This window comes from Argopecten irradians, chromosome 16 (genome assembly GCF_041381155.1).
Source record: "Argopecten irradians isolate NY chromosome 16, Ai_NY, whole genome shotgun sequence".
Taxonomy (NCBI): Eukaryota; Metazoa; Mollusca; class Bivalvia; order Pectinida; family Pectinidae; genus Argopecten; species Argopecten irradians.
Window position 1 is genome coordinate 18,733,804 of NC_091149.1, and position 25,948 is coordinate 18,759,751.

At 35.2% G+C, this 25,948-nt stretch overlaps 1 protein-coding gene across 1 annotated transcript in view; it reads left to right on the plus strand.

The window, feature by feature from the left end:
• LOC138310390 (von Willebrand factor D and EGF domain-containing protein-like) overlaps window positions 1-25,948 on the plus strand; it is an 89,143-nt gene that overhangs the window by 29,994 nt on the left and 33,201 nt on the right. The window contains 3 exon segments of the mRNA XM_069251595.1: window positions 21,591-21,745; window positions 22,873-23,083; window positions 24,517-24,576. Of these exon segments, the coding sequence (XP_069107696.1) occupies window positions 21,591-21,745; window positions 22,873-23,083; window positions 24,517-24,576 (426 nt within the window).

Here is a 25,948-nt window from a genome sequence, read left to right on the forward strand (position 1 = left end):
AAAAACGTCTTTAAAAGCAACTGGTTAGCTGGGGATATTTGTTAGATCTATGTACAACTCGTTATAGGAAATGACATCGGGATATACCGGTGTCTGTATTAATCATCATATCTTATTTCTAAAAATGAGACACAAAAGTGAAAATAATATTGGTTTGAATAGATATCCTGATGAACCGTCATGGCAAGAATCGAATAAAGCACTAATAAGAAGGTCACATAATAACAGAATTTTCATACAATTTACAGTTTAAGAGCACACCTTTCGAAACCCAGTTACTGGGAGTTATCATAGCTGGCATGTTATTTATTACACCATAAAATACACATTTACATGGAATATTGTGTCAACACAAACCGACCAACGGCTAGCAATTTTTTCAAGGCTATATTTAGTGCGTGACGTAATCGATACACAACGTCACTATGATAAACATAAAATATCATATGAACGATCACTGTGCTATACATTTGTTAAAAATTATATACTCAAAATGCTAATCAACGAAAGACAGAGACTAGATTGTCAGTGAAGTTCGGGAAGACCCTTTTTAACCCAGTACACTTTAATGGGGGTTTACAAAGAATGAACTTTACAAAAAAAAAACTTATTGCCAGTATATGTTCTTCTCTCTCTGTCAGGTGAATTATATTACCTGTACATTTACTTATATGTTGTCGCTATAGATACACCTCTCAGGTGTACTGTGTACCGCACACGTGTCATCCGACTAATTAACTCCACAGATAACGGACGCCGTGGACAAATTTAGCTATATTGCTTGGGGCCATCCTGACACCACGGGTAGGAGCTAGCTAGCGGTACCCTGCGGGGTTACGAAGGGGATGCGTATGCATTTTGGGGAGCTCGAAGTGAGAAAAATGGCCGACGATAGTTGTATACACTTTTTCAATGCGATCATATGTGTATGATTTTTAACACCAGAAACACAGTCATACAGCTACCTAATAATTTAATGAGACCATAGTATATATAGTTTCATATGTAGTGTATGTCTAATTTCTGTGAGCACTTTTTCACACCGCGGTCGCTTATAATAAGATGATAATATGATACTAAGGATTTTTGTCTAAAATACATCCTTGATGATACCAAGGACGTATGTGAGGTGAATAAGTCACGCTGGGTTTTGGGCAAGTACGACGTAGGAGCTTTTGCGTTTGTGTACTGACCGTGACGTTGGGCGACGACTGATTTTCCGTTAATATCCGCCGGCGCAGCCTTTGATGTAGCTTGTGGGTGCGAGGGTTACCGTCTTACTTTCTGAAGCGTCATTTCATGAGTTGTTTTTTTTTAACAAAAATTTAAGACATATCTTCTAAATCTTCCGTCCTTAAAGCAAGTACTAAACGTTGTGAAATTTTATTAACTTTACATTGGTGTTTCGTTGGACTCGATTTCCCGGTTCGTCTAGCCAAGGATTTATAAGTGAGACTCATATACGTCCTTGGTCTAGCGTTACGCGTGGTGTTTAGTAGGGTAAAGAGACAGTTCTCACTTATAAATCCTTGATGATACTTTTGACGATGTTGGGATACAAAATGGGGGTGGTTTCAGTACCAAGTATTTATGAATTGGCATATATAATACATTCACTTGACTTTATATATATATAATCATTGACACACACGCCATATTGCAAGTCAGCACTTTTAGGAGATTCATGTAACAGTACATCCGGGTACTCGGTAATCTGTACACATTTACATTTTTATTATGATAAAATGGTGCGTTAGTCCGATAACTATTAGGCCTAAATCAAGTTCAAAAAGTGTTAATAAAATACGGAACACGATTACATATATACAAGGATTTATAAGCATTTATAATTCCGTGATATATATTTAAAGGATTTGTGTAGTCAAAAATGATAATTTTTTAGTTTATGCTGGAAATGGCTTTATTAGACCGTGTAGAAACCTCTCCGTGTCGCGCGCGACCGGATTAACCTGTAAACCGCCGATATCGAGGTCAAATTTTCTGACCGCCCGATTATGCATATTTTCTAGCCCTAAACCGTGTGACGTCACAATAGTCCGTGGCTTATTGCTGTACTTTAACTGATGTGCTATCACTTACATCGACGGTCACAGGAAAAGCCGATCAAAGATTTTTTTTTATGATTACTTTTGAGTGAAGTTAATCGTACAATAACTTTGTCTCGAATATAAATAACTAAAAGAGTGAAAGTAACCCTAATAGCAGGTATCTTCGTGTAATTATAAAAGAAAATCCACACAGAAATAAAAGTTTCCGATTTTTTGTCGAGGAGTTCAGCAACGAATTCGCTTTAATTAAATAATATTTTCCTGTAATCTGTATCTTTGATACATTGTGAATTGCAAAGTTTGTGACTGTAGAATGAAATTTTACGTAACAGTTGAAGAAATTCTTGATTAAAGAATCAAGGATATGATGCTTGACATACGTACACACCGATGATTTATCATTACAAACATTGTGTTGTGTGTTGCTAACCGAATAAATCGAGATACATTTATTACAATACCGTAAAACGTTTCAACATGTGGTAGAAAGAATTTACTTTCGATATTATAAAAGATCTAAATATTGATATTAAGCAAAACAAACTATTTTTTTCAGACCGTGCGGTCGCTTTCAATTTTTAATCGATATACTAGTAGATACACCGACATTATAGATATATAATTAGCCATGCCTTTGGTTTGATGGTTATGTAATACCTTGACCAGGATGTTATTTACCTGTACACAACGCCATTCATCGAACTCACCTGTAATTACCTGGCCGCGGGCAATTTGCTATTCGGTGGACTATATCGGGTATTTGCTATTGTCTTACTGTCAATCAGGTTAGGACATCCGTTAATTGGATTGTGATTTGAATTATGGAAACCCCGTACATCTATGCTAAAGGTTTTTTTATTGTCACCTCCATTTTTTAGAATGAAGATGTAAAAGCAAATGGAAATAAAATATACCTGATCATACCTAGGAATATATATTACATATATATATATATGTCGTACACAGGTAAAACAAAAATGGAAGGTGACTTATTCAGAAACAAAAATGGTTCTAAGAACTAGCTCAACTAAAGGTTTAACCTTAAAAATTATTCCAGTCTAGACTGTAATTACGGAATCGTGGCATATAGCAATCTCCAGTAATTTTAAGGTATTAGTAAAAATTCTAAGCATGTATTTTCACCGTTTCGAATCTTAATGTACATGTATAGTCATACAAGAAGGGTTACAACATTATCACACTAAATATACTTATTTAAAGATCACTTAGTATATTTTTAAAAAGATACAAGATATTATATCTATTTTTAACGCCTGTATACGAATAATTTCAATTTTCATTTGAACACTGTATGTGGTTACTTTTTGGATTATACGATAAATGTTCATATATCATACTATTAAATCTCGGTATGATATACAAAACGGTCGACAATGAATATACTATTAAGGATTTAGTATAATTTTGAAATAATGAATTTAAATCTACACTTAAACTGTAATAAAGGAACATATATCAGAAATACCATTGATGTATTTCTGCTTTTTAGTAAACGTTATGGATAAAGTTTCAAAGGCAACAATATAGATATACATATTATTTTCGGTATAAGTTCGGTACTGTAACTCCAATATCACATTTACTCAAAAACGGTGCCGTGTTTGCATCATATCATTATAGCAGAAGTTTGAATGAAATAAAAACACGGATTCTAGATATATTCATGCTAAATTTTGGGATTTTACTAGTAAAAAGATAGTGTTACATTATACTTTTTTTTATTACACTGAAATTTACATCATATGCTATCTAAATCTCAGTCCAGACTGATCCGAACATCATTTTGATATCGCTATCAAATTGGACTGATTATCTAATCTAAAGTTAAATATATGCTTGTTTGAATTTTTGAAGTGGTGTAAATGGAATGTTTTGAAACTGAAAATATCTACATCATAAAGCTAGAATAACCATTTACTCGAAAAACTCAAATTGTAGATCTAACGTATACGTATATATGCTGTATACATGTATAGTACTAGGCTTACCTTGCGTCACGGCTCGGCGCGCGCCCGCTCGATGTAAGCGACGAAATGTGTTGATATAAACGCAGAAACATTGAATATAAACGGAGAAACATTGAATATAAACGCAGAAATAAATAAATACTGGAATTACATGCAACAAAGTACATCAAATATTACCAGAATATGATATCAGTCGTTTTATGTATATCAAATCAATTCAGCAAACCTGAAAAGCAGATCATTATGTATAACACTTAATCAGCATTTTACAATTAAAGGCAACAGCAAAATATCTTTCAAAAATTTTATTATAGTCTCCCAGACACATTTAAATGTGTTACATGGATTATAAAAATACAAGTTACATTTTTAACTGCACGTGGCAGGATGGACAATATATATCATTACCAATTACTAAAATGTGGACAATTAATTTGGAAATTAATACTTATACCGTACTACTATCATAGCTTTTATTCACATCTACAAAAATACCATCATTTTTCTAATGAATAGAGACACCTTCTTCAATAATTGGATATTACAAATACCTATAAGGCCACCCATTTTATGAAGACTGGGATTACTATAATAATGCTGTGGGATATATTTAATACGTATATTTTTTATTTCTTCGTGTTTACATACAAAAAGATAGTGAAATTCATCCCCGATATTTTCATTGCATAAATGGCATATTCTTTCACGTTTCTCAACATTACACCATCTTCCAGTCTCAATTGGAATTTTTAAATTTGATGTACGGAATTTAGTTATATATACATTTCCGATAATTTTATAAGATACTTTTCAAATCCAAATTTTTTTTTTATATATTAGATAAGTTTGCCCTCTTGAGGAATTTTCCACATCTGAGAACCATTTTTGTGTGAACTGATCTTGAAGGCGCTGTTTCATATAAAACTTTTATAAAAACTATTAATCATTTGTATTTCATTGAGGAAGATATTTGACTGACCAGATTCATCAAAAATATTTTTAATGAAAGATCATGAAAAAAATGATGATCTTAATGAAAAAACTATCTTTAATATCGTCAACAATTCAAATTTGTGAGAAGAATATACATACATGTAATTGCACATAATCAAACACATAATTTGTTTGTCATAGTTAATCCCCGTGTATATACACATATTTTACACATAACCTAGACAGTTATTCATTTGTTACCGCTCGTATCGGAACTCTTCCGAAAAAAGGTGCAAAATGCATAGCTCAAATGACGAGACGCGGGAAAGAAAACAACAAAAGATAGTAGAATAGGATAATGAGGATATATGTATTTTTAAAGGGGAAAAGAGAATTGTAAACATAATTATTTTACAGGTACAATCGGCTGTACGTACTGTAAGTCTCGTTTCACAAGGTAAAGTTTACCTGTGTAAGCCGTGTGCTCGGCCGTCACGGCTCGGCGCGCCCGCTCGATGTAAGCGACGAAATGTGTTAATATTAGCGCAGAAACATTGAATATAAACGCAGAAACACTGAATATAAACGCAGAAACTCTTAATTCTATCGCCGAATCTGTTAATTTCACCGTCGCATCGGAAAAGTTTGTCGATTCCCAACCTCCGACAATGTAGCAATAAATAGCCGTGCACGTAACGAAGTTGGGTATATTGTGACTGATACCCTCTGTTATTCGGCCGTCAGCCGTCACGATCCACGGCGGACAGAAAAATACTTAATTTTACGGCAGAAATACTTAATTTTATTGATCGAATTGGAATTCTGAGGAAAAGTCTTAATATAAAGGGTTAATACTGAATAAAAAAGCACATATGTTAATCCTGCCGAAACTTGTTAAAAATTAAGTATTCTGCCGTTATTCTAACAAGTTTCGGCAAGATTAACACATTTTGGGTTACCAGTGATGTTATACCGTATCTGGTTAAACCATCAGTCCGAACGTTCTAACTGACCAACACTGACCTAATTCTGGCACCGTAATCAGACACACAAGTGTCTGACCAGTTCTATTCTGATAAATGTACCTGCTGGCCCATTGTACTTTCGTCGCTATGTCAAAAATGCAATGGAAGCGAGTCATTCGCATTATATATTTTTTGTAGTGGGGGGATAGTGGTATATCTTTGGTCTGCATGTGGAAAGATCGTCTTCAGATGACCTCTTTTATTGGATACATTGAAACTTAACAATCGAAATAGTTCCATTCCTACCAGATTTATCGTAAATCATACTCTACCTATCATAATAATCTTGAAATTAGCAACAAAACGAAAATCATGCTACAAAGAATTCCAAACTGTCGGAATGTATTTGACCTCTTACGTTAAAGATAAAATTGTAATCTCTATAAAACCCTCTTGTCTAAAGCAATACAAATGTGTAGAGGAAGATTCAAGAAAAAAACATGTCTGGGGAAACACACGAAATAAAATATCTGTTTAATTTTGTTTAAATTCCATCGCATTTCCACCGCATCGAATTTGATTAAAGGATCCGACGTTAATGAAATCGGTCAAAAACATCTCTACGTAATCTCGACTACCAATGGGGAGGCATCACTGCTGTCTTATTGTATCAAACACTCAAACACGTAGACTGATGATACATTCTACTAGATCTCTCCGACTTTATATTATCACCTTTACAGATAACGACAGACGGAAGCCATTATAATTGTACTTTATTTTTCGGTAAAACACCGTCAGTTTCTTTACGAGATTTAGTGTACTTATTAATTTACACTATCCTGATAAATGTGTCTTAAATTCTGAAATATATGTCTATAACATTAAACAAAACGGAAGTGATTTATTTTTGGAAATATTGAGTGAGCCAATTTAATCAAAAACAATGTAATGGAAAGGCTCAGTCTCGCATCCCTGTACATTTAGTATTGATAGACAATTATATATATAGAATCAGCATTTTGTGTAATGATAGGAACTTATTGCCAGCTGAAATCAAATGGAAGAATTAACTGTGAATTCTACGGTAAATCACGTTTAAATCTCGCATAATTTCTATCTAAACGAGATTTCGGCGCGATGAAATCCTACAGACAATACATGGCACGCGACTCACGATATGTCGGGAAAGGAAGCATGTGTCAGCGATAATGGGCAAAAAGACAGATTCAAGATATGAACCCCAATAAACAGCGTCTGCATTTCATTAGTGTTTACATACCTTAACAAGTGCGAATAACAAGATGCGGTCGCTGACTTCAACCGACCATAACGATTAGGTTTCACTAATACAATAGAAAGCATGTGTTTGTTGTTTTAATTGGTTCTTATTGTCAAATTAAGGGGGGACGTAACAGAGGAAGCGATATAACATAGGGAAACCGTCAGAAGATGGCGCGTATAGATGTGATAGGCCACGGCACGCGCTGATGAGAGGCTACAGCACGCGCTGGCTGTCGTCAGAATTACTTATACACCAAATGTTGCATCAAAGAACACACATAGGGACAGATGCACCCTTGAAAATCTTTTTTGACTCAACGTGACCTAGATAGAAACGAAAGGTTAACGAGAGATCTATAGAGTCTAGGTCTTGACAGAAAACACTGTATTGTGGACGATTTGAACTTTGAAACTGTCTGATATAGAGAAAGAGTTATGAATGTTACAGAGAGATCTATAGAGCCTAGTTCTTGACAGAAACCACTGTATTGTGACAGATTTGAACTTTTAAACTGTCTGATATAGAGAAAAGAGTTATGAATGTTACAGAGAGATCTATAGAGTTTAGTTCTTGACAGAAACCACTGTATTGTGACAGATTTGAACTTTGAAACTGTCTGATATAGAGGAAAGAGTGTATGAATGTTACAGAGAGATCATAGAGCCTAGTTCTTGACAGAAACCACTGTATTGTGACAGATTTAAACTTTGAAACTGTCTGATATACGAAAGAGTATGATTGCATCGTATGAAAGGGACCATCGAACGAGATCTGAAAAGAACTAAAATGTAAATAATGTTGAGTCTTTCGTGTATTGTGGGAACTACGTAATGGAAATATCAGTTACGCTGCGTTGGTCTGAATGTTAAGCATGTTTAATTTCCTGTTCTGTCTGCAAACAAGTCTAGCTACTATTATAGATTAGTCGATACCATAGCGGAAGTCAGCACACATTGATACCAGAAGTGACCGATATTTGAATTTTCTGCTCTCCCTGGCCAGACAGATATGGTTTTGCTTTGTAACGATTGTGAGAACACTTCAAATGTTTACCTGAAATCTAATCACATTTATATAAATACCGAATACTTTATAGCATAAACAATAAACTAAACCCACGTGCACCCTGTCCGTTTCGAAGCGGGGGTATACCGCCATCTTGGGTGTAACTGTTTGATTAGTTTAATGTCCTATTAACAGCCAGGGTCATTTAAAGATGTGCCAGGTTTGTTGGTGGAGGAAAGCCGGAGTACCCGGAGAAAAACCACCGATCAGCGGTCAGTACCTGGTAACTGCCCCACATTGGATTCGAACTCGAGTCCCAGAGGTGGAGGGCTTGTGGTAATATGTCAGGACATCCTAACCACTCGGCCACCTCGACGCCTCTTGGGTGTAAAAACTTGTGACCGGTCAATCTGATTGAAATACATATCCTTATAACCACTCCGTTCAATAGAGGATCTGAGAAAATCCGATTAAGGGTCATGTTCGGATGACCTTTACACCACGTGTAAATCAGATCAAATGCATTTTCTGCAGGTTGCTCTGTCAATGGACAACGCCATTTCGCCCCAACATACAAATGCGATTAGCTTTATTGTGCTCTTTGGGCGAGATGACTACGTACACGGAAATAATTCTTGACAGCTTTTCAAACTATTTCGTCCCCTGAAATTCACTGTCAAAATTTTGCCAGTAGCAATTTGATTGGCCATTTACAAAGGTCACCTGGACATGACCCCTAATGGGATTTTCTCAGATCCTCTTATCTAACGTAGTGATAACAAGGATCTGTATTTTAATCAGATTGGTGACCGGTGTACATGTATTTACAGTGTTTATGCGCCCTGTATGCTATTATGATAGCGAATTCCTGTTAATACTTGTAAAATAAAGTGATGAAATAAAATCTGAATCATGTTCGTTTCACTCGCGTAGAAATATAGTCTAGAACGGTATAAGTGTTTGAAGCGAAAAATCAAAGAATGTAATGATATCATTATTAAATGTCCGACGTTCATTTCGGAAGCCAGATCCTATCAAGTTCGATAATCGATTGGAAAATAATCACCTGTCACGGGTTTAGATTGTATCTGGACAATGGCCGAACGCCTGACCTCAGCGCGTGACCCCAGACAAGGTCATCCTAGCGTGACGATCGGAGGCGGTAATCTATCCGGCTGCTGGAGAAAGATAAAGAAAGCGGCCAGTTGCCTGGATTAACTCATCGTTTGATGACATAGCGGTAATATTAAAAATGTAAATTTCACAAACTCCCCCCGTCAAAGGGAATGGGTTACAAGTGGACTTTGGAAGGGTACAATACCGGACACAAAATTGATTCTTTGTCCGATTTCATTTTATCCTACATGCAACTACATTTTACTACACATGTAGAGCGATTGTCAAGTTCGATTAAATAACGAATGTAAGTTTTTGTTTTTTGTTTGTAACGAAAGTGATAGAAGATTAAAAGGATGATATTCAGGCAATTGAAAAGCACTCTCATAATTATGCTAATGAATTATTGATTACAGATATAAGAATAACCGGATATATTCCCGAGATTGAATGTGTTTCCGCGGGATCTATAAAATGGTTGCGAAAATTTGATCGAGAAAGCTTCAACATTTTATTATAATTAATGTATTTGTAAACTCGTACAGCTTTATCGTAATTTAAAATTAGTTGATATACCTTTTAGATTTTAATTTATATTTCCCTTAAGTTGCCTGGTCACTGGTTTACCATCTACATGCCTCCGACTGTTAGTTTTTCTCCACCTGTCTAAGTGTTTAATTGTCGTGTATATCACCGCGTGTTTACCGACACAAACATCATCAAATCCGAATGTCCCGAATGAGGTTTTTTTGTTCTCTCTCACGAGAATAGTAAAACTCCGATTTCATGTTTTACCTGTTAACCTCGATATTTTACCTGTACAGGTGAGCATTGATTGATGGCTCTCTAAAACACTGACCAGAAACGCTAACTTCATGCTTTGATAAAAATTGAAACTCTACACGACGACATTTTTTGCTTGAATGAAACTTTTGACAAGAAATGGATGGCTGTAATGACTATGCATAACTAATGTTTGACCTTAGGGCTAGAGGTTATCTGTAGTTATACCCAAAACATGTGTTTTAAGATTGTTCGGTTATCGCCTAACGGCAGATTATATCTGCGTACAATTAACCTCTGTTGCTGATCGGACGAGTGGGGTCGACACCTTCCAATTTGGGGTTTACGATAAGAAAACAGGGATACGGGGGGTTTGGCCCTTTAATTAATTTCACCACGTGGTCAAGGGTGATTAGAATTAATATACCAATCTGTTTATCGGTTCATCTCGCCTGTCGAGTTCGATTGTACAGAAAGGAAGGCACGAGCCTAGCACGAGCTAAGGAACATTTTTGAAAATTGTACGTTGTATGTAAATCATATGACAAGATAAATGTGTCATATAGCGGGCTGTTTTGCGAAATAATTTCTTTCTAAAATGTCACCTACAAACAAATCATCCCGGCTTCCGTATTGCTATAACAGACATCGCGGTAAGAAATGACTCACGTTAGAAAACGGATTATGCAAGCTCTGCAAGTTATTTCGGACACTCGAACGAACTGATTTATGTTAATAAATTTTCAGATTTACCATGTAAAGAGTGCACAAATATATACGGAACTGCATTGCCCTGCTTCAAATCGAAAACTTAGTTGTCTTGGCAGCCGATGAAGGTTGACGTGTTTCCTCTGTGAACTCTGACTTTTCTGCATCCTCTGAACCGGACATGTTCATTAGTTAGCCAGCTACATTTGTATTACTAGAACGTACGTAACGTAATGATAAAAGCACACCTGTCGACATCGTCAAAGTTTGCTACACTAAATTTATACAGTCATGAAAAGTCGTAATTGAATAGAAAACATATTTATTTATAACTAATAAAAAAGTCAATTGACCAAAATTATCGACAAATGTAAGACACATTACCAGAGTACATCCCGAGAATGTTTGAAAGTGATGCAGATTTGAGGACAATAATGTACTTGATAACCTTAGTAACTGCTGTATCGGTTGATCGCACGCAAACCAAGCGTACCGATGTAAAGTGCACACATGTATGTATAAATATTACAACAATTTACAAAATAAATATTTTAGCAAATTGGATCATTTTCTTACGCCGTATCATGATAATGCACTTTTTCTTGAGGCAGAGATTTTATATCGTAACATTTATAAGTGTAATTTGTCAGAGTAATGACATTACGCACACCATATTTACACTCTGAATAAGAGGACACGATATTACGTGATGAACATTGTGTATTTTGTAGTAAAAATGCAAAACCTTTCAGAAATTCTATTACATTTCTATCATACATGCCTCTGTTAAGGATGTCAAGTATCTTTGTTATATATACATACAAATGTAGACCTAAAGAGTCTTTTATGTATATGTGTGCACTACGAATCATTATTTATCATAGGGATGTTCTCGGCCTTGTTTAAAGGTCCACTACCTTTCCGAAACGACTTTTATTTTTTGAATGGCATTGTAAAACGAGAATGATAATTTTGTTGAGTCACAAAAGTTATTAACTTACATGTACCGTTAATACTACATTTATCCTCACCTTCTGAAAAATTAAATCAAATTTTTAATAACGCGGGTCGTCTTATGTTTCCCGCCGTCGTCCTAATATTGACTATGATAACAGCTACGCCAGACGGCAAAACAGCGAAATGGATCTTCAGTGTTAACTTAGATTCCATAGAGAATTTTGCATTCGTTTGGTGTTGTAACCTTATCTTAGGCCATCGATAAATGTTTTCTGATGTTTGTATTGTTTTGAAGAAACTTTTGATTTTTGTTTCGGAAATGAAGCGGGCCTTTAACTGTATTGTTACATTTTTTATACATATATGTATATGTTTCATGTTATTCCTAATAAGATCAGTCGACGTGAGTCAGAAGAGAATAGTATTACCCTCTTAAGGCTCTTTATTCTCAAAGTTTCTTTTATCAGTTCTTCGATGGTTATGTGCGCATATCGTGCTGCATACTAAATGACCTCAAACAGATAGCGATTGTTGGAACCTGCTTGTGTGTGGATTAACTTCCGCCCTCGCGCCAGTGACATTCTATGTCTAAGAAACCCCCTATCTTTGATCACAGTTTTTTTGGGTTTATAATGAGGCTATTAGTTGAAGCATTAACATGGGTTATATTTACAAACTGATACCCCGGGCTGTGTCATCCTTTTCTCGTTATCATTTAATTTTTTAACTGTCACTTCGTTTCTGTAACGAATTTAGACACTCCCATCTAAGGTGTATATTTCACTTTCTTATTTTGAAAATTAAATAAAAAGAAAGGTAAGTTGGCCTTAAGTATCATATAACCGACGTAATGCTGTGTCTATAACGATATATTCTCACGAAGTATGGACTGGCAAGGGATCGTAAATCACGGGTGCGTTTGATAAAGACACGGGTATGTAACCGATACTGGTCGAACGCGCCTTGATGTCGCGGAATTAGTTAGTTTAATTCATGGTTCGGATTCTGAAGTACGAATTCCGGATTTCCTCGTTTTGAAGACGTTGTTGTGTAAAGTTGTTTGTATTCAAAGTGGAAAGCAATTGAAACTATTAAATTACAAGTTAAGTCGTGATTCTAACTGAAAATTAACAAAACTAGGTCAAATAGGAAGATGTAGACATGGAAGCGTTATACTCCAGTAAAAGAGAACTTGTTACGATTCCGTAACCGATTAAAGCAATACGTTGACTTGAACTCCCCAATCGACCATAACGAGGGACAGAAATCGAGCATTTTATACGTACAAGTTAATAACGAGATGAAGGTATGCCGGCTCGAGAGACCAGACTGGTATTCGAACATATGTTCGAATGTTTTTGTTAAGAGACTCAGTCGCAATCAGAACTCAGAATAAAAATAAAGGTCGAATAACTAAGAATATATTTAGGGTTGGCTGAGGATTTCTGGTTAAGAATATCAAGGAAGGGATAAACAGCTCCGTAAGGATAAGCGTTCTTATAAAACACAACACCTGCCGTAAAAGTCTGAGTCAAGCGCAGATGACAATAATAAGCTTAAACAATTGTAGAAATAAAGGTAAGATTGATCTAAAGTACGTGAAGCTGACTGGTCTAACCCCATGAGCCGACAATATATTGTGATATATCTAGATTGTGAGCGCAATAGGGTGTAGGGATAGGGATCAAAGTCACAAATTACGACTTAAGTTCGTGACGGGGAGGAGTCGGGGGCTCGAGATGTGTCAGAACACCCTTTGAAGATCTGTTGGTATATTATGTAGAGTTATATACTGTTACGTGAGGTGAAGTTTTCTCCGCCATAAGTCATCATGTCCGAAATGTTATCCATATTATCTCTGGATGGTATGTCTTTGTTTGTCTATGGTCTTTCTGTCCAGCCAAAAAGCCGAGTGGCCTATGTGTCTTAGTGTTAGCTATAGAACATAGAATTGCACACATAATTTATTATCTATTGTTCTTTCATTTTTAATGTGTTCCCATACTGGGTAAATCTTACGCGGGGTCATGCTGGCGAAGTTGTTAAAGTGTCCGGCATTCTTTTGCATTGTCACTCTGAGTAGCTGGTTCGAGATCCAGCTGGGCCCACATGGACCCGGGATTTAGTTACAGTCTCGTATACCTTTAATTCACAATTGCAAGAGATGTCAATGTAGCGTTCTTTTCTCCGATATTTCGAGTTTTATGTTTTTCCAAAACAACGCACAAATGAAAATAAGGTATGCTTAAAGCGGTATTGATTTGCTTCTTTCTACACTTCTAACTAATCGCTGTTTGTTTGTTTGCTTATTTAATCATTTTAAAGTCCTATTAACAGCCAGGGTCATGTAAGAACGGCCTCCAATGTATGCGATGTGTAGCATGTATGTAGTGATGGTGCGTGTTTTGGGAGACTGTGGTATGTTCGTGTTGTGTCCTCTTGTACTCTTGCCTTTTCATAGTGCTATATCACTGAAGTATGCCGCCGAAGACACCAAGTCAAATACCCCACCCGGTCCCATTATACTGACAACGGGCGTACCAGTCGTCCCACTCCCTGTATGCAGAACGCTAAGCAGGAGTAGAAACTACCACTTTTTATAGATTTTGGGGAGTCACGGCCAGGGGACAGAACCCAGACACTACCCCACATAGGGGCGAGCGCTCAACAGAAGGCCAAACGTGAGGAAGTGTCAAGGGAGACATTAGAAAGATAGTAACGAAAAAGAGAGATAGTTAGGAAGAAGATAAAAGATAAGATCCTAAATTTAGTCGCGTTTTACGATCATGCAATAGGGGCAGCAGGTACAATTCTTATGCCCTATCTGCAGGGCTGGCTAACTAATCACAATCATTCAAACAAATTTCATATTTTCCTATTCGCCAAACAACATAATAATGTGAAATAGTATCATGTTTATAATGCCTTTTATGATATACATTGACAACGATTTGCAAAATGGCTTTCACTTAATATCATTCGGACGACTTTCTACCCGTCTTAATAACGGTATTTGTTTGAGTACAATGTTTTTTCGTTCCTCTATAGACAAATTAAAAAACTCGCTACCATAACAATATTACCACATTTTCGTGAAAACATTATTTCACGTCTCCTGTGTATCACCATGTCCGTGAATACATTATTTCACGACTCCTAGGTATCACCATATTCGTGAATACATTATTTCGCGTATTCTCACCATATTCGTGAATATATCATTTTGCGTGTCCTGTGTATCACAATATTAGTGAATACCTTATTTCGCGTGTCCTGTGTATCACCATATCCATGGATGAATTATTTCGCGTCTCCTGTGTATTAACATGTTCTTGAAAACATTATTTGACGTGTTCTCTGTATCACCATGTTCTTGAATGTTATTTCGCGTCTCCTGTGTATCACCATATTCATGATTACAAAATGTATCTTATTTCGCGTCTTCTCTGTATCACCATATTGGTGAATACGTTATTTTGCATGTCCTGTATATCACCATATTCTTGATTACATTTTTCCACGTCTAATGCGTCTCCTGTCACAGTGTATCACCATATTCAAATCGAGCACATAAAATCGTACATTAATGTAATAATTATAGAGTTTATACAATTATTCAGGAAACGTAGAAATTCGCGTTCGGGCTCCATCAGGGAAATTTATATCAATCGTGAAAATAGAGTGGTTTACAATATCTATCGTGAAAATAGAGTGGTTTACAATATCTTTGACAAATAGAGTGGTTTACAATATCTTTGACAAATAAAAAAGACTACAATATGGTAGTGTGCTTATACATGTAGCTGTATCTCTGTTATATTTACAAAAAAATATCGCTTTTCTAGTCTATAATTTAAGATGGAAATATACAATATAGTATTATGAAAAAAAGGTTCGATTTTGACGCTTAATAAAAAAGAAAGAAAAATACACTTCTTTTTGCATTTCACTAGAAGCAAAAACGCGAAAAAGAACAAGAAAAAAACAACCCTATTTTTAAAACACTATTTAATGTCTTGATGAAAAGATTGTATTTTGACATGATTACGCTATATATTTTTCCAATCCGTCAAACAAATTATATGTATATGATCGTGTTGTAACAGTGTAGAGAATGTACCATGCCAGGTCAGGGGTCATAATATATAGACTTACATCCCAACTGATAAGACCGTCACCGACGCCGGGCGTGACAGAATTTACTAGTTTGCTAATCTTTATGGCGCTTCCGACACAATTTTATTTAGGAGTTTCTCCCTCACCACACAACATCACACTGTGTACGATCGTTAGTGAGAAAACAAACATCAATAATAATAAGTCTGATATAGGGCCGCCGCACCGCTGGTTTGAAATACTTAAAGTTGTAACGATAATTGGGGAAGTGATAAGTTACGTCGATAAATACTTCAAATGCATTTCTCTCAATTAAAAGATCAAAAGATTATGTGCTACGATGATGAAGAGCGGTGACGACAGCCAGGAGTTTATTTTACCGAGTCATGGAATTCATAAATATTTGAATAAGATAATAGTATTAATATGCAGGCTATGCAGTTGATAAGTTTGGTATCCGCATGCACGTTCATTAATACACATGTAAATGTTCGCTTGCATTGGTGTTTTTTTCTGACTTCCCAATAAGATGTGCTTGTATCGGTGTCTTCGGCAGCACATTTTACTGAGATATCACTATAAAAAAGACAAGGCAACATGACTATACCGCAGTCTTCCAAAACAGAAGGCACTGGGGAGGCCCTCTTTAATGTAAACGCGGAAATTTACGCGAGGGGTTCATTTTCGCAAATAACGCGAATTTCTACCGCATGTAAAGTTTTGTGAATATTAAAAACTATGTTTCCGAAGTATGTTATATATATACCACGTAAATAATACCGACACGTTTACTCTTCCATGGCGCGAAATTAAGCACTCGCGAAAATATCCACATTAACAGTAATGACCTAATAGATAAAACCAAACCCATTCGACACAACACGAACATACCGCAGTCTCCCAAAGCACGCACCTCGCACTATATACACGCTACACTCCACTCATATGGGAGTCCGTCCTTACATTACTATGGCTATTAATAGGACGTTTATTAATCAAACAAACAAACAAACAAACAAATCGTCTGATTGTTCTATTGTTCACCTGTCATTTTTACGGATTCCTTCATTGAACGACTTCATTTGTCTTTTCATTTTTCGATAAACGATTCGTTTCATGTCTTATTGTGATATGCATTCCTCGCAAACAAACAAGATCCATGTTCAAATTCAAATTCAAATTCTTTATTTGTATTAAGTTTTTCAACTTATTTGCTTTTTACAAAGAATAATATCAAAATACAATTAGCATACATACAGTGTATGGCTTGACGATGCTCATATTCATCCTATGTTCGCTACCTTGTAAAATACATCAATCTTTTCTTGATTAGTACCATACCTTTAATAATTATAACATCTACTTCGTTGTCGAAGTTTCAGCATTTCACTTTTCGATGTGTTATCAATCATTAACGACATCATTTGATAATTAATACTTTTACCGATATAATTAAGCTATGTGCCATTTAGACAGTATTTTCTCCCAAATATTGTTACTCTTTCTTCACTTTCAACTTCACGTCGGCGGAATAAAAGTAAATAAATTACCAGGTCGTTGATACATTATATAGTCGATCATTTTGTCTATCCCATCCGTCATTTCATTGCACATAATACAAAGTTTCGGCCGATTACCATAGCAATATGTCTGATGATAATGAATCAAATGTTTCACTGAGACAAAGTCACTAGATATCTATAGAATTAAATAATTAACGCGATCAAACACTCTTTTTCTTTTCTCGGGTTGTTGCTTCTGACAGTGTTGTATACTGTTTCACGGATTTAATGAGCGGAGTGTTTACGTAAACACATTTGAAAGCGGAAACAATATCAAGTATACAAGTGTAGTTTATACCTCTTCTCTCTCTAAGTCATCATCTCGCTGAGATTCTAACACGATAAACTCTCGTCGATCAAACACTAATGAAATGTAAATACGCCCATATTTATCGAAGTGTAGGAATGTTATTTGGTCTCTCGTATGAAGATATTGAATCGTGTAATAACTGAAACACCAGACCCACTCAACAGGGCGCTGACCTGCTGGAGGAGAGCTCAAGGCCATTAAAATTTCTTAAGGGTCAAATATATTATTTAGGGGTCAAATATACCAGAGGAAATACATGCATACACCTGTGGATCTGGATTGTGTTGACTTTCAAAATAATTCATAAGTATTACATATTTGATTCATAAGATTTTTTTTTAAAAAAAGAAAAGTATTTTTTGTTTGTTTTTGTTTTGTTTTGGTCTTTTTTTTTATCTATTACAATTTTTATTTTAACTTAAAAATTCATTCATAAATAATACAAATTTTATTTGATGTACAGAAGCTTCGGATTTTGTTATTTATCTTTCTTTTATAATTTTTGTGAGGGATTTAATTTCATGTATTTTCAGGTCAAGTCGACATCGTAAGTCGAAATCACCGCGACAATGTTAGGTATATTCGCGAAATTGAATTGCCGCGATAGATAGTTTGGCACGAAATCCCGAAATTTGATTGCAGCGATTAATATTTCGGCATTAAATCGCGAAATCAAGTTGTTGCAAAAATTAGTTGATTTACAGTATACAATGTACAAAAGAGCAAATATTGGAAGTAAACATTTGTAATCTGTAATTATTGAATGTGCTTAAAAACAGTGAATCATCCAATATTGTCATTTCGGAACCTGTTGTTCATAGTACCATCCCAATCGGAACACCTCGCCCACTAGTTTCGGAGAAAATGACGAGGTGATCCGATTGAGTACCATCCAAAACAGTAATTCTTCCGAATGATTCACCTCCTCTCGTTTAATTCTCGTATCTTGCGATGTTTCAAGTGTCTGCTGAACACGGTAGTTCATTTTGAATCTTGTTACCTGCGACAGGCTGGGGTTCGGAATGCACTTCATCATTACAAACAATCGGAAACTCCGTTGAAGACTTCTGTATAAATAATGGCTGCCATTCCTCTGAGCGATAAAACTATTTTAGAATTTATCTTTTTCCTCAGTGTTGTGATTGCCAGTGCGGAATGTGCACGGTTGCGCTTTTTCTTTCCGCTTTGTCTTTCAAATTGATAATAAAGAAAACATCACTGACTTATGTTTAAATCTTTTGGCGCACCTGCCCGTTGGACCCTTCTCAAGAAAACTATATTGTAACATACTCCTACATGTCTACCACGGATGTCTGATAGTCTATAGCTAGTGGCTTAGTGGTAAAAGTGTGTTGCAATCCACATATTAATCGATGATTGCTTTCCCTACAGCAGCGGTTTTTCCCAGTGATAAGTTACTGTTTAACATAAACTCTCTAGACAAAAGTTCACATACTCACACACGCGAATTCGAATTCCATTTTGGACAGTTGCCCAAGGTACTGACCGTCGGTGAGGTTTTTTTTTTCTGGTACTCCGGTATTTGATCTACTTGGTATAATAGCTGTAAAAAGTGATGGTGAGTTATTAGGAGGATTAACACGCCTTACTGTACAACACTGTCTACTCAGTCCAGGGTTAATTAATGCAATTAATACAGAGATTATACATTGTATAGAGGAGATATCACATCTTTTATAAAAAGTTTATTTGCTCACTCGTTACAAACCAAACAGAAAGTAGGTTTGAAAAGAAATATTTAAAATCAATGTCTCATTAGACAGTGTTTGATTTATTCTATTTATAAAAGGATATCTGGCCGTAGTTGTCAATAAGTGTAGATACAAAGCGATTCTTTTTCGACTAAATTAGAAGGCAAATACAATACTTTTACTTGCTATCATATGAATCTTTCACAGGAAAGTTGACATAATTTTCTTTTATATAGAGTGATTAAGGGTACATTTGTTATTTGTATCTTGACATTAGTTTGATGATAATAAACTTCATACGGATATTTGATACCTTATTTGGTACTTTGGAGATGATTGCGGTTAGACATATGTCTTCATTGTGAATATTAATCATTTTTATAACGATACGATTAGGTGTAATGTAAGAAAACTATTCCACTAATCATTACCACAGGTTAATATAAACTCAAGGTATTGATATGATAAATTATTCGACAAACAATATAAACCTGTGATAGAGATTCACCATGAAGGGTTATACCAAATTTCTGGTTATTTCTCGAGGGTGACATTTTTGTGATATTGTGGGATATCATTATCATCCCGAAATATTGTGAAAGCCAGATTGAGAAACTTCAATACCGTTGAAGCCTAATTTAGTTTTTTATATTAAAATCGTGAAAAGTTTAACCCGCGTGAATATTAGGCTACAAGGTACTCTATGGTATTTGTGTCAATCCATCCCAAAGTCTAAATGTCGAAATAGTTGAGGTTTGATGCATTCCCCAACTCGCCTTCTGCCTGTTACACAACCATTGAAGGCCCGCATTGGACAGGTTCCTCGGGCCTTGAAAAAGAAGAATCGTTTTACTCAGTTCTCCGGAAGGTTCCAGGCAGGACACATACAGTATATGCTTCAGTGAGATAGCACTATAAATTGGACAAGAGTGAGTCCCACTATCACAAGGAGACACAATATGAACATTTAAAACACAAAACACAGGGGGGAATATGTCCTTATAACCTTAGCTATTAACACAATGCATGGTATTAAGTCAATCCCTACCTGATATTAAAACGTAAAACAACTATGTTTTTTAAATGTGCCAAGTAGATAATTGGTTTATAGCATCTTGTAAGTGATACACGTGGAATCTATTTTACCTATCTCGCATATTAACGTGGACTGAAATGTACAACAATCGAGTAATGATTTGACGACTGACCAGCTGACCAGGTAAACTATTGACCGCGAGGTAAACCTGGTCATCAGATTATCCAGTATATAGACCTACCCACACAAAGTGGCTGGCAGGTTAGCTTTGTCCATGTAGATTTGATTCCTATTCATCTTTACCCCTCTTTGATCATACATACAGACCGTATCTCATTACAACGCCCGTACATATCTTCGATTAGCTACTACTAAATTTTTTGACATTCAGATACAAATGTGTTTCTGCTAGATAAATAAAAAAATCATAGATGCTATTTTCGTTCTTTTGGGTTTTATATTCGAGAAATTCGGAAATCACAAAATAAGAATTTTACTTTGAATGTTTTAAGAATGTTACAACTCGCATATCGTTTTAGACAGTGTAAAAATAAGTCCTTTTCTAGGTATGGATTTCCTAATATGCTTATAGTAAGTATGTTAGTATTCTATTGGGTTTCAGTACAGTGCGGGACAATTGTGTTTTTTGTGCTACTGCATAATGCATACTTATGGCCAAAGACACCGAGCAGCACACCCGAGTCAGTCGCAGTATACAGAGAACTTATACTGAGACCAAACACAGCAGTTACCCAAGTCACATATGTTTAACAACTGTGTACCATTGCTATTGGCTCCTGCACCGAAGTGAAGCTGATCTGCTTGTATAATACATTTTAATATCTAAACGATATGGATGCATATACATTTTATTTACTGTGAATATTATAGATGTTTCCTCCAAAATGAGTAATTCTTAGTCAACTTTGTACTATTGTTGTTTATAATTATGATGGTATTACAGTTACAGTTTAAAACATTGCAATCATTTTGCTATTTGTTTTTTGTTGATAATAATATTCATTTAATTTCATTTTGTTCTCAGATCCATGTGTCGAAGGCCAGTACACAATAATTGATGACGTCAGACGTCGACCCGTTTTTAACCCCGGTCAGTTATGTGATGATAAGCTATCCCCAGGATGGTACAGGTTTCTACTCAACGGAACAGACGCAGAAATCCCGACGTCATGTGTCGAGGTAACGTACCTTCCTTAACAATCGTTAAATAACAATATAGATATAATTATAAGTTATGTATTATGCATAAGAGTAATCAAGTAATTCAATTAAAATAATGCTAAGTTTTATATTATAAATATTTATATTAGCCTTCGCGGTTTTTTCTGTTTATTTTGCATATGTGTTGCCGAGTAAGGTCTGCATAAGGCAACACACAAAAAATATAACAAATTTAAAAATTAAAAATTAAAAACAGAAAAAAATAAAACAAAATTTGGATTCCTGGTGTGCTACGATTTGAAAATTACTTGCAACGTTTTTTTTTCTTTTTAAATGAACTACTTAATAATTTGTTTGAAATATGGAACATATTAAAATTATCAGTTGAAACTATCTCTCCCCGAAATCTAACGGCATGATCTTGGTAATGTGTTTACAAAGTGTGAGTTAGTGATTATAAGTGTGTGTTAATGATGTCCGAATCTACAACTCCTATAACATCACGAATGTAAGGGCCTAGTGATAGCCTGGCAAAGTAGTCTAGTGAAATATTTTCAGTCGACCACATGTATTGATTTCGTGCTTCGTTCTTTTTGAAGACGGAGAGAAGTAAATGACTGAGTTTGTCATCAAATACAGCCATTTATTATCAGTTCATTTACGATTTATTCCATTTCGGTTTTTAATGTTGTCAACTTATTTATGGCGTAAAGATTTTTAAACAACAAGTAAGTCGGTGTGAATTCATAAAAAATTATATCTCCGTCATAGTGATATCCTGACGGTGTATTATTTTATCGAGTAACATATCATACGTAATTTTACTCGATCGTTCTCGTAACATTTTTGTATGTAGCTGATTTTAAGCTTTGTTTCTATATAGTATTGCATTTGTATACGAACATATTCTACACATGTGTACGTACATTTAAGCATTGATGTAGCGTATTATCACAAAAATTAGCAAACAAAATGTATTCATAACTCTATGAAGTTAAAAAATAGTAACATTAATGTTTATAATGAATTTTTCAGAGTACTTGATAAAATAAAACAAAGAAAAAAGTAATTATAGTTCAAATGAACGGATACCATGTTGATAAACTAAACGGTCAACATGAATAACAAATGCTGACATATTTCAGAGTAAAAGCTGTGGTACATTTGCGCCTGTGTGGCTTCGACTTCCGGCTGAGGGACTTCCACTTCCGGGTCAAATAAGGAATGGCGAAGGATGTGCTAACTATGAGAGTTGCTGTGCCTTTTCTTTTCCTGTAGTGATAAAAAATTGTAGAGACTTTTTTATTTATAAATTAGAGTGGATATATGGCTGTCCAGTCGCCTACTGTGCCTATAGTAAGTGTCTAATTATCAAAATAATAGATTAATGCTATTTCTTGAAGATTATTAGATTATTTCGAATTATTAGCTTATTTCAAGTGATTGATTAATGAAGACACAAGGGTGATTTATATATTTTTTGTACATTTCACGACTATTTTTATTAAGATTTGATAGTTGTTCCATATTGATTTTTTTGTAATGGCATACCGTGTGTTTACAAAAAATGATTTATAGATCTGAACAGTTTTAAATAGTATTTAGTCCTCTGTATTGAAATATTAATCTGTTGAAATTAATTCAAATTAACTTTATTGTATATATTTTTTTGAGTGGATGCGACAAATGATTGAAATATATGCAAGCGCAAATTCTTAATACCTCTGTAATTAGGTAAGAGAGAAGAGTGAGGTAAATTTGATCTCTAAAAGATAACAAATATGGAAAGAGTGAGGTAAATTTGATCTAAAAGATAACAAATATGGAAATTGAATGAGAGTCCTAGATATGCGAATGGGAAATGTATCGTTATTTACATGTATTACTGAATAATTTTTTTTGAAATTAAAATAAAATGGTTTTCTAATGGCAAAAAAAAAAAAATATATATATATATATTAAACTGTTTCAGATATTAATTTGTACAGTTGATTTTTAATATTATTTTTACATTAGAAAAAAAATCCAATCAATTTTATGATTACATTGACAGACAGGGTGTCCCAAAAAACCTGTCCCGACTTTGACAGGTAAATACTTTTGCAATACTAAACTTTTTTTGAAAATATCCAAATTTTACTACAGTGAGTATCCAAATTTTACTACAGTGAGTACAAATGTACTGATTACATCATTATTAAATGTGATGAGGTCATAATAAAAATGATGACATCATCGATGAAGATTCCGACTGAAGTTGTTGAACTTTACAATGCGGTCGGAATATCCCCTACTTTAGTAAATGAAATGTTATGAAAATGTCACCCAGGTATGCAGTCCATCATCAGGAAGTAGATTGACAGGAGTGTGATGTGGTGAGGGACAGAATTCATCATGCCATCGAAAAGTAGGGCGGACACCTCGCGCCCATTCTTTGACTGAAAGTTATTGATTTTTCTGAACAAATCGCAAAATTATTGAAATATGAATTTCTGTCGATTTTCAATATATGTAACAAAAAGATATTTGTCTGGGTTGTTATATCGTTGTACAGACAGATCACTATTTGTCTTCTGGTATATAAATCAAATTACTCCGTCTATCTAAATATTTTGTTATAAAGCGTCAAACTCGGGACATGTTTTTTGGGACACCCTACATATATTAACATGTACACTCACTCACTATCATTCATACAATGGATTGTTAATATTATATTTAAAGCTCATGATATACATATGATTTTATTATAAAGCTATTTAGAACTGAACGATTTCTATCTGTTACAGCTCCCCTTACGACGTGTTCTGAGGGACAAATATATATACGACATTTACATAGCTGTGTAGGTAAGTGTTCTTCAGCCATAGGGCTTTACAAACTGTACCATCCGCTGCATGATCGTAGCAGGCGACTGAATTAAGAATCTTATCATTGCTTCTTAATTTACCTCCGTCTTCCTGACGTCTACCTTGAGTCCGCCTCACTTTTTTCCTGGAGTTGAGCACAATGAGGTAGCCCTGTAATATAAGACTCTTTTATATGTTGATATGAAGGATATGGATGCCCGATGGTCACAAAATGTAGTAATACCCGAGGCTTGCAGAGGGTTTTGCAACATTTTGTGATCCCGAGGGTAGAATATCCCTATCCTTCATCACCACTTATGAAAGAGTATTTTTCTTTCATACCTCGACGTTTTATTGCAATTTTACAACTATAATATCCCGCCATTTTGAAATAAATTCGAAGAAACCCATGGCTGAAAGACATGAAAAATTACGTAATATTTTCAACAAAAATTAAGTTGGTTGCATCTTTTATAGTAAAACCAGTCAAGTTTGTGAAAAAATGTTAAAATTTTACCGAGGAAATAGAAATTTTATTGAGGCCATTACGTCACGAGGCTTTATTGCATGGGTAGCCATGCAATACAGCCTCAGGCGGCATAAGTGTATTGCCCTAGACCAGCCAGTATTACATCCGTAGGTATGAAAGAAAATGAGTTTCGCCTATTCCAAAGAAACACAACGTAACACGGACATACCACAACCTCAAAAAATATGCAAGCATTTAAACAAAAGTATTGCGTACAGGAGAGGCCGTCCTTACATGATCTTACCACACTTTTGGCTCTGAGTTGGTTGGTAGAATAATTACGCTAAACGTTCTATGAACAGTCAGAGTAATTTAAGAACGGTCGTCCCTATATGCAAGGTGATGTATGAGTAAAGTGTATGTATGGTTTAGGAGCTTATTGTATGTTTGTGTTGTGTCTCCTTGTGATAGTAGAATTCTTACCTATTTTGAAACATAATTGAAACATTTACTGAAACACGCTGCTGAAGATACCGTACAGCACACTCCAACCGGCCACATTATACAGGAGCAGTGTGTAACACCATCGTATTAGAAACGATGACCTTCCACATGGTTGCAAAGGTTCACATCAGTGCAGAAAATGAAACGGTGTCGAGAAAGACGTTAGGAAGAGCAAATATTGTTAGGAAGAAGAATACATTTGTATGATACAAAATATAGCCTCCTTACAAAATCATATAAAACGGGGGATTCGAGATACCAAAAGAAACGACATTGGTAAACTACTATTTACCTTCAACCTTCCGGTGATATTGACGTCACCAAAATCTCGTCAAATTACGACGGTGGGTGTTGGAACAAATCGACGGTAAATTGTACTTTACCCAAGCCGTGTCGTAT